The sequence below is a fragment of the Choristoneura fumiferana genome, chromosome 2, assembly GCF_025370935.1.
Source record: "Choristoneura fumiferana chromosome 2, NRCan_CFum_1, whole genome shotgun sequence".
Taxonomy (NCBI): Eukaryota; Metazoa; Arthropoda; class Insecta; order Lepidoptera; family Tortricidae; genus Choristoneura; species Choristoneura fumiferana.
In genome coordinates, this window is record NC_133473.1 from 13,756,968 (window position 1) to 13,768,166 (window position 11,199).

Consider the following 11,199-nt stretch of genomic DNA (forward strand, 5'->3'; position numbering starts at 1 on the left):
AATAATAGTATGTCGATATAATATCCCACTTCCCACTTAATAATAATTATAATTATATTATAAACGCGAAAGTTTGTATGGATGGACGTATGTTCGTTACTCTTTCACGCAAAAACTACTAGATGGATTTGAATGAAACTTTACAATAATATAACTCATACATCAGAATACATACAGGCTGTAATTTAGAAAGATAATATTTAGATAGTGTACATTGGCCAAAATATAACAATAAGTGTTACGCAAATTAAAAAAAAATCTGATCTGGGAGTTATTCTGGCGTGCGTTGCAAAAACCGTAAAAGTTATACGAAATTACGAATAAATGTAATATCTAAATGTAGTCGGTTAAATGTGGGGTAAATATTTCCATAAAAGAATCCGTCGATAGCATATATATATATATCTATCTTTTATGTGTAGATAAGTCATTATCGCCAAAATAGTCAATCGAAAATATAATAAAATATGATGTTTATTTTCAAAGTACACATTTTGTGGTAATAAATTAGTAATAAGAATATTTTTATCTCTTTTGGCGTTTAAAGTAGATAACTTTTGTCTTTCATACTATACATAGTCGTTAGTGGAACAATAGTCGTTTACCTCACCTTTATCTATGGGTTTCAATCACTCCTGCTGGGCGTCGTACTGAGTCACCGACTTTGAGCTAGTATGTACCTTCCTAGAAAAATATTTTCAAGAGTTGTAGTCGGTTCCATTTTTTTGCCATTTTTTTGGAGTCGGTTTTACTTTTTTGTTATTTTTTTTTCTATGTGGGCAGTGTGTTAAGATACTGAAACTTTAGAGATTACAAAATATGTGCCAAAATAATGTTACTAAGTTTTGCATTCCCGAAACTTTCAGTGCAGCTCTCGTACCTATATATATAGTATGTTGCATACTATATTTTTTTTACGGGTGCCTAAATTCAACGCTGATAAAACCAACATTGTCAATTTTTCAATTTGTCAGCAAAACTCTGGAATGAACTATCGCCTGCGGTATTCCCGGACCGATATGACCTTCAAGTTTCATACTTCGGTTGTTTACATTTTGTTAAGTACAGTCAGTTCCATTTTTTATTTTTTTGGAGTCGGTTTTACTTTTTTGTTAAAAAAAAAACTTTATTTCTCACTTTTTAGTGATTTCTAGCCAAAGTACATCTCACAACGATTCCATTAAGCCCAAAGTTACGTTGTTTTATAACAGAGTTCCGTTGCCTATTTTTATTTTTTATTTGACTGGATGGCAAACGAGCAAGTGGGTCTCCTGATGGTAAGAGATCACCATCGCCCATAAACATCTGCAACACCAGGGGTATTGCAGATGCGTACCTATAAATAAAAATTCAAACGTTGGAAAATAGAACCTCCTTTTTTGAAGTCGGTTAAAAAAGTAATGGTTCGGTTTCAATTGTTTTTGAAGTCGTCGAGTCGCTGATTGAAATGGAATTGTCCCGTGAAAACTTAAGAGCTATGATTTATTACGACTTTAAAAGTGGATTAACACAAAAACAATGTGGAGACCGGATGATTGCTGCTTTTATGAGCATATTTTATTTAAAGCAAGCGCGTTTTTTTGTTGAGTTTAGGTATCACAAATGTATCGAAAAAGGTTTTGCATGTTTAGGTAGCCCAGTGACGCAACGCAACGCCCAGAGCAACGCAACTTAGATGCGAAAAAATCCCCAGGTAAAATGTTTCGTATTTTCGGAATAAAATCTACTTACCCTCTGTTGTGTGATACCTCTGAACTTTTGTGACTTACTGTTTTCTTGTTCGTAATTTTGGATTTACTTTTTTAATAATAAATCAAACAATTAGTAATTCGTAGAATACTTTTAATTTGCTTGCACACAGCCTCTATTGAGAACAATGTTAAATAAAATAAAATTGGAGGCCTGAATCAAAAGAACAATTCAGTGACACATCTTATTTCACTTTTAAAGGTTTGCTTTTCAAGTGGTACAGTCATGACCTGTTTACTGAAATCACAAGAGGTTAATCAAAATGTAAGACATTTCAAACTAAATAAGCAAAAGTGAACCTTATAATCTTTCTACTTCCAAAAAACCTCAAAAAACGCCGCGTTACAGCAATATCATAATTTAAATTATGACTGACAAAATAATTCGGTACAGGAAAACGAACATGTACTTGTATAACACCTTAACACACGTAATGAATAATAATTATTAACTGTATGAAAAGTACAAAGATCAATGAGATTTGGACAAGGTCCCGGTAATGCAAGTCGAGTGGCGTGTTCCTGCACTGAGTATCACGAGAGCGCAGGCGCGGAGCGGTCGCCAGCGCCGCGTGACATAACCTATAATAAGAATCTAGAATTACGTAACTTATTATAATTGCATATATCATACATCTAAATTCACGTAACTTATTTTTTATTCAGTTTCATGTTTCATTATTTTACTTTTTTTTTATTCTTTTTTTAAATAATTTTTTTATTACCATAATCTCTGTTTGTTGTTACCACAGCGCGTTGTTGCCGGTGAAATCTGCCTTCCACGAATGATTTAGTCCATCATAGAATAATTATTTATTTTTTATATGGCGAAGCCACGGATGAGGCGACGGCTCGTCGTCGGTCACGTGAGCTATTCGACGTTGTCTTGTTTGTTGCGGTTGTAGTTAGGGCGGGGAGCACGAGGCGCGGCGCGCGGGCCGCCGCGGGGTCCCCCCCGTCCGCGCGACTTGAACCCGCCCTGGTAGTTCTGGTTGTCGCTGTAGCGGTCGCGGGCACCGTTCTCGTGCTGGTCGCCGGCGTCGCCGTTGCCGTAGTAGTTGTCGCCACCGCGGCTGTGGTAGTCCTTGCCATGTCGCGGGTAGCTGTCACCGTACTGCCGGCTCTGATAGCCGTCCTTGTTGTTGCGCTGGTACTCGCCGTGCCGGCCGCCGTAGCCGTCGTTCTGCCGGAAGCTGCCGCGACCGCGGTAGCCGTTCGGGGCGCCCCGGCCGCCGCCGCGACCGTACCGTCTGAATCTGTTCTGTCCGTCTCCCTGGCCCTGGGTTTTGCGCTCGCCGCCCTCCTCTCGTTCGGGGCTCTCCTTCCACTCGTCATCGTTTTTGTCGTCTACTGGCGGGGGCGTCTTGTGATCCTCGGGCTGGGGTTCGAGCTCGGGCGGAAGCTGCGGCGTCTGCGGCGTGGCCTGTGGCGGTGTGTGCGGCAGCGAGTGGGGCGCACCGTGCGGCGGCGGCAGCGGCGCGGCGAGGGGAGCAGCGAGTGGCGCGGCGAGCGGCACGGCTGCGAACGCGTGCTCAGGGTGCTGGAAATGCGGCGGCAGCGGCAGCGCACCGGGCTCCGGCACGCGGACGAAGTGCTGGTTGGTGAAGGTCTGAGTAGGGATGGGGCCTGGCGGAGACGGTTGCGCCAGCATCGGCGGCTGCGGCGTGCCCGCGGGGCTATCAATTTCGGATTCTTGAAGAAAGAAGAAGTTCTGTGAGCCAATGACTTCAGAGATGGGCCTTTGCTGGGGATACTGTTGGGCGAAGTAGGCGTGCTCGACCTCTTGGAGGGTAATGGGCGGCAGCGGGCGCAGCGGGTAGGCGGGCGCGGGCACGACAGCGGGCGCGGGCGGCGCGGGCAGCGTGGCCGGGATCGCGTACGCCACGTGGGCCTCGGCCGCTGGCTCCGCCACTTCTTGCACTTCTTCCTGTACAACCACAACCTCCTCTACGACTTCAGGTACAACAGCATCGTTTAACGTCTTGTCGAAGTAACCACAGCCATGTACAGTTGTGATGATCTCTTTAATGTGAGTGTAAGTTGTGCCGAGAACTTCCTTTGGTTTGCCATCAATAATGGCGTACAGGTGCTCGGCCGCTTTTGTTGTGTGAGCGGGGAATGCAGCTTGGCCTTCCTCATTTACGTCGTGTTTTGGGGTCACTTCAGGATACCTTAAAAAGGACAAATTGAAATAGTTTAGAAAACAGGACACGTAACAAGCATATCTGGCAATAAATTTAGCATGGAATCATTCAGTATCCTAATAAACAAACATAGTAAGGTAAGGCTAAGGTAATTAAAATTTTCTACATGCATTATTCATGATTAATAAAGAAGTTTTACAAAAATAAAGTTCAATGATGGTTTTTAACCCAGTAAAATAATAATTTTAAGTGGACCTAAGCCAAAAAAATTTTAGATCAAAGAATTAAAAACTTACAAGTCATCAAGGATCTTAAGATCTTCTTCTGTGAGTTTTGCTGCACCATTGGTTCCATTTAGAAAGTCTTCTCTGGCTTCAGAGTTGCCCATTTGCGTCAGGCAGTCCAGGATGAGAAGAACCTCGCGGATTTTGTTGGTGTCAGCTGCATAGCGGATCCAGGTTTCCTGCATTAATTATAAATATAATTGAATACAGCAATCTTAGGATAAATGTCTCATTAATCCAAATGAAAAGGCAATTTTTTGTTCTTATGTAATGAAGCACAATTCTGTAGTGTGGATATTTTTGATAGGTTTTTTTATAAGATAGGGGGCAAATGGCCAACTAACACCTAATGGAAAGCAATTACTACCGCCCATGGACAATTGGACACCCATAACACAAGTTGAGTTATGGATGCATTGCTGGCCTTAAGCTTAGCATGTTTTAAGGTTAGACTTATACTGTAGGCAAATAAGGACAAAAATTTCAAGATATTGCAAATATTCATTTTGCCAAGACATTTGGTTGTTTTGTAAACCAAAAAATTAACTTTTAGAGCTAGCAGCAATTTCATAGATTATTACTCAATATTTTATTAATAAAATGGAATTCTGAACACAGGGGTTTGGTTTTGTTCCAGAACTCTTAACATCATTATCATAATATAAAAAAAAAAAATACCTTAATCTATTATACATACCTTTTTTGCTTGCTTTTTAGCTTCCCTCTCTGTTGAGATAGCAATAGACGTAATTTGCTTGGAGAGTTCTCGAGCAAACTCTAATGTCTGGGCCACCTCATCATACTTGGCAACTGCTATCTTCTGATCAGCATTAAGTTCTTTGCCAGACTTTTGTAAGTCTCTGTAGGATGTTAACTTACTCTAAAAGAAAACAAAAATACAACAATTAAGTTGCTGTTTGTTCAGTTTTTCTTAACAGGCACGAAAGAGATTAAACAATCAACTAATGATTAAATGTGCCGTAAGTTCACATTACTTAATTTGGCTGTGAAGGGTTACTTTGGTCCTTGGCTTGGTTAACTTGGTCTTGGTTTTATTATTGCTTTGCAAATATGGCTCTTTGCCATGTGGTTGGTGTAAATTAATTGATCATATTTTTATGTTTGATTGTTTTTATTGGACCCTACTTTATGTGGCTTTTATATGGGCCAATGTTACTCTCCAATGGGTCCCAAATTACTCAGATATTGTCATTCCATATCCATGCATATAAGCATATAATATCCCAGGACCCAGACCAATTGCCAATACAAGATTATTTGCTTATGCATATTATTATTTCCTGTAAATGTAAGGGACATAAAAAACAAAGGTTGTACTTGAGAGATTGGTAAACATACTTTATATCTATTAAATTTCCAAGACTCATATAGTCAGATCAGACTTTCCTAATTTTCATACAAAATATCTGGGAACTCAAGGTTCACAGGCAAATTCTCTAGCAGAATTATCAGTTTATACTAAATCAGATATTTGGTTAATTATTTACCTAAACTTCAGTTTGACAGGTTAACATGGATATGCTATAAGGTTTTAAGGTTGCTAGAAATACCTACCTACATACAACATTTCATAGAACTCATTGAGTTTAACATTCTTAAATAATACTTGTAAGAGGTTATTCATTGCCAAACAAGTCTCCTTATTAATGTAATTCTTTGTTAATTAAAATGCCAATCCCAATGACACATTTTATTTACAATAAAACTAGGAAAACTTGTATAGTCATAGCAGCCTTAACTACTCATGGAAGAAAATGTCCATATTGATTTGTCATGATTATACATATCTGAGACTTATTGAAACATATACCTAACTGGTTTATTCAGCCAGGTGTTGCTTTGTTGTTGTTTTAAAAATAAATGAATTGAATACCAAAAAATCATCTCCAAATGCAAATAGTAGTCATACATTTGTTGTTGATATGTCTATTTGTCAATAATTAGTTACTTTTAATAACGCAAATGTGCTTGAACTAATAGAATGATCAAATTTCAGTGCAGTAGCCTAGCCACCTGTTTTCCTGCAGTTCTAAGCATTTAACAGATCTAACTGGACACTGTATTGTTTGACATCTCTTTCAGACAGTGTGATAGAAGTGGTCAAAACAATAAAGATGCCAAGTGTGTTGGACAATAAGGCCTCTGTGTCTATTAGCATAAAATAGTGCATAGCAGTGGTTTCTATAAGTATTGCAAACAGTTAATTGTGTAGCTTAAAAGTGGAAAAGATAAGATTGGACTTAACCAGTTTTAAATAAGTAGATCAGAATAGTTGAAAAGTTGAAATCATAACATTGAAAATATACATATTTTGAGGGATTTTTCGAATCGAAAAAGTGAACTTTCAATTCAACCCTGGTTATGATAAAAACCCTGTAGATTTCTTCAATACCAAATAATGAAAATGTCGTGTTTGGATTAGTATGACTCAAAGTACTCATAAACATGTTTTCACATGTTGTATTGTGGACAAACAAAGGCATCTTAGTCTTTCACCGGCACCTGGTTTCGATATCTACTCTTTTATCATAATGGTGCAATCATCAATATCAACATCATGTTATTATCAACAAAATCCACAAATACAATAGTAGTTTAAATAAAGCACCGGGAATTTACAACACGTGTTACTTTATTTAAAGGTGCCGGTTTAAAAAAGTGAGTGCTCCCCATGTTTGAGGACTCGTTACGTTTCTCTTTTGTATCGTCAACACTGAGCACATGTAAAAATGGCGTCAGCGATTCACGGCACCTTTATCCGCTTGATTTGGGGTCTAAATCACGAAAGATTTCTCGATTCAATCATGCATGATAATAGAGATATTTTATAAACAGTAGATAACTAGGAAGTATTTTACAAATGGTATACAAATGCGAGTGGGTGTTGGTATTGTGGAGTAAATTAGCAATATACATACCTTTCTTTTCTCCAAATTACGAATCTTATGCTCAATTATCGTCATGACTTGTCGTACTGGTGAATTATCCGTGGCCTCCGAAGAGGCCGGCTTTTCGGACTTGGGATTCGCAGCTGAAGGCATCCTTCACAGGCAACAACTTTTCCAGGATTGAGTATGGTGGTGGTTTTTGGAGTTATAACTTTACTATATATAGATAGGTATAACCACAAACACAACTGTCAACGAAACCAACGAATGAAAAAAAGGAAAACGACGCACGTACATTTTTGAAACTTGCAACATTATTTTTAGGCCGATTAACATATAGATATACACAAAACTGATTGCACTTTTGCTCTAGCTAGATACAAACAACCTTTCTGATATTTATTTTATTTTATTTTTAATTTACATTTGCGATCTAATTTTGATAAGGAAGGGTCAGGATAGGAAGTATTTTTGTCAGACTTTAGTGATAATATGCGCCGACGTTTAGCGAATATTGAAAATCGTTTATTGTTTGTGGTTGGTAATTCCTGTATTGCCAGTGTAAAGTTTTAAAACTAAACGCAATGTATCAGGGCTTTAAATACCGTTAAAAAGTGGTAACGTTACCAACTGTCAAACCGATTTAACGTTAAATGATAATTAACGTTAAACGATTTACCGTTACTTATACAACTTTTTACCGGTATAAAAAATGGGAACGTTATCAGCTATTCATTAAATTAACTTTATTTCAAAAGTATCGTTAAATCATTTTAACGGTATTTATATTACTATTTACCGGTAAGCTTGAGTAACGTTAAATGGCAGATTATCCTCATTTATCGAGCGAGTATGCACGCGCTAAATTAGCAAAATTACCGATAGTGTTACTTCGGTATCGTTATAATAATAATGTGAATTGGGTAAAGTTAACAAGCCCTACAATGTAAAGTAAATTTACCGGTAAAAATAACGGTAATTAGGTAACGTTAAATAATGTTAACATATCAATTAACGTTAAATTTTAATATCGGTACTAGGTATTTTTATGTTTTTACCGTTATTTAACGTTACTTATAGTGTGAATTTAGTAACGTTAACAAGCCCTGCAATGTGTGGCGTTTAGGTTTTTTTTTTGTTACATTACTTACATACAAACAAACCACAGACAGAGTACATTTGAAAAATAATAAACTAGTTAGTTTTAGTTAACTAACTTAGTGTGACTTTTGCTGATCCACTCAACGGAATAATATATTTTCTGTTAAGATTCATTGCTAAACCATCTTTAATTTGCATCATGTTTCGCCTTCCGAGTGTAAGTACCTTTGCAATGAACCTTTTTTTATTCAGTCCTGATTGATTACCACATATTTCTTGTTCACCGGTAGGCACTCGATAATAACCGTGAATACAAAAACAATGCTTTTATTCATTTCCCGCGAATATTGCTTCATGCAGTCATTTTAATCTAGTTAGTTCTTTTTTACTAATATATTCCCAAGGTAAGCTTCAGCTTGATAAATTCTTCGTTTGATAGGTTATACGAACATGAGACTGGAAAAAGCGTTTTTTGTAATAATACAAATACTTGCTTTTGTATTTTAGATAATAGGTGGCATAAGTCAATCAATCACCGCCAAATATTCGGCAGTTCATACGACAGCTTTACGCTTTGAATCACAAAAAACAGAAAAAAGTAAGTACCTTCTTTTGCACACCGCAATAGACATTAGCGGACATCGGAAGTTATCGGGGCTATTAATTTTTAGACACCATTGTGTACCAATAGAGAAATCTTTCTCCAGGTGGATGTTATTGGCTAAATTAAATTGTTTGTATGTTGATAAACTCACATATCTTTACTTACTTCTCTTATACTTTGCTCCTAAAGTGGTGATCACATTCTGCTTCAAATAAAATATAAGTTTTCTAATAATGTAATACCTTTATTAATATCACCTGGGTTAATATTGCAGCAGCTGCGATCACAAGTAGACTGCACTTGAGTGAGAGTAAATTAAGTCCCGGGTGATATTAATTGTAAGTGAGAATTATGAAAGTTTAAAACACAACAATATAGCTTTTGCTGATTATACCACAAAAATCTATTTTGACTATTGATATCAAAATTATTTGGATACGCAGATGGGTAGATGCACTGTATATTTAATGTATTTAATTTTCTCTAATGCCAAGTAAGACAGTAAAGAAGAACAACCTATTTAAACTGAATGCTCCTCTCATCCACTCAAAGGTTGACTGGTAGAGATCCCTTAAAGGGATAAGTTCGCCTTTGTACATATATCTCAATGTTTGTCAATTGTGTTTGTTACTTATTTTGTACAATAAAGAGTTTACATACATACATACATACATAAATTCTGTTTAATTCATCGAATAAAAGTAATTATCAGATATTTTTGTTATCTCTATTATACCTAGTGCCATCCATGAAGCCGCGTGATTTTGTCAAAATTAGACATTAATGAAATTGTAATAAGACTCATGGCACGCATCATCGTGAATGACTACCTATAGAGGGTCACTTCACACTGAGGGTGTTTTGTGAAGAAGTATTGATGAGAGTTTAAGGTGTATGTATACTAACTTGTTATCTTTTGCCCCAAAAATTGGAGATGTCTGGACATCATTTTTAAAATATTTTTAATGTTTTTGCTAACAACAACTTTTTATGTCCATAGCTATAAATCAAGTAACTCTGCTGGGAAGAGTTGGAGCTGATCCTCAGAAAAGAGGCACTGAAGCACACCCAGTTGTAAATTTTCCACTTGCCACTCATTTCAACTATAAATATGAGTCTGGTGATATGTTGCATAGAACAGATTGGCACCGAGTAAGTGTATTTAGGCCTGGCCTAAGGGACACTGTGTATAAATATCTTAAGAAGGGCCAAAGAGTATATGTTACTGGTAAACTATCCTATGGTGAAATTAAAAGTGACGATGGACAAGTTAGAACTGCTTCCACTGTTATTGCTGATGACATCATATTCTTCCAAGGCCAGCTAACACATGATGAAACATAAGATAGTACTTATAGATATGATGTATAACTTAGTATGTAAGCATTAATAGTGATATCAATATCAGTTTGTTCCAATAAAATTATTGCCATATTTATGTCTTTATCTTTCCTTCACTTATTACTAAGCAGCAAGACAACTAGTCTAGCTTACTGCATTCCATCCATACCATCTATCGGGGGCTATAACAGCGATTGCCGTGACGTAGCGAAGTAACATTTGTAGTTTCGCTACTCAACAAAAGATGGCGCCACTGTACATTCACGTAGATACGATTTGTAGATTGGAGGGGTGCAATGAGGGCTATCGTTTTTTGTCTCACTAGATGGCGCACTGTTGCGTGAGGTTTTTAAGTATGGCTTTCAGTCTGTTATTACGGGCGTGAAAACAAAGTTTAGATTAAAATCATATTTAATACAACTTAAAACCGTACCATAAAAATATCGAGCATGCCAGTGTTGCATAGTCCCCGTTTTGTTCGGAAAAAAGGGAGGACAAAGGTTTCCGAAAGACAAAACTGTCTCAAAACACTGACATTCATTTGCCAACGCCAACGCATATTTGCCATAATTAAATTCAGATATTGCAAAATATTCACAAAATTATTCTAATTATAAATAAACCCGCGAAGCTCACCCAAAAACTATGAGATTTGACATTTCGGAGACCTCACGCTACACTAGCGCCTCTAGTGGCGAATTCATACGCAATAGCCCCCATTAATCACGATTATACTCGTATAATTAAATCTAGTAATTAATTGACAAAACAGTAATCGATAATTTCAATTTGTATCTTTGCCGTGTCTGTACCTATTATTTTTAGCAACATTGTTAAATCCGAACGTTATACAAATCTACCTTACCGCAAAATCTAGACACGCGGTAGCGTGTCAAGCCAAGTTCATCATTATTACCGTTTTACACTCATTATCGTTAATTAATATGTATTTAAACTGTCCATGACGATGATCACGATGCACTCGACAATCATCAGCATCACTTAGGCCGCAGACTGGACACCAGCGGGTAGCGGAGCGGGCAGCGCTTTCTCTGCAGGGCTACTACG

At 37.3% G+C, this 11,199-nt stretch overlaps 2 protein-coding genes across 2 annotated transcripts; one reads left to right on the forward strand and one right to left on the reverse strand.

Moving 5' to 3' along the window:
- Positions 1 to 1,825: 1,825 nt before the first annotated feature.
- Positions 1,826 to 7,357, reverse strand: Capr (Cell cycle associated protein caprin family member). The gene is made up of 4 exons (XM_074109492.1): positions 7,116 to 7,357; positions 4,874 to 5,056; positions 4,189 to 4,355; positions 1,826 to 3,919 (listed from the first exon to the last, which is right to left on the reverse strand). The coding sequence occupies exons 1-4, from the start codon at positions 7,236 to 7,238 to the stop codon at positions 2,620 to 2,622; spliced, it is 1,773 nt and encodes a 590-aa protein (XP_073965593.1). The 5' UTR covers positions 7,239 to 7,357; the 3' UTR covers positions 1,826 to 2,619.
- An 863-nt stretch (positions 7,358 to 8,220) lies between these two features.
- Positions 8,221 to 10,224, forward strand: mtSSB (mitochondrial single stranded DNA-binding protein). Its single transcript, XM_074111370.1, has 3 exons — positions 8,221 to 8,403; positions 8,694 to 8,784; positions 9,791 to 10,224. Exons 1-3 carry the CDS (start codon positions 8,386 to 8,388, stop codon positions 10,132 to 10,134), a joined length of 453 nt encoding a protein of 150 aa, XP_073967471.1. The 5' UTR covers positions 8,221 to 8,385; the 3' UTR covers positions 10,135 to 10,224.
- The last annotated feature ends 975 nt before the right edge of the window (positions 10,225 to 11,199 follow it).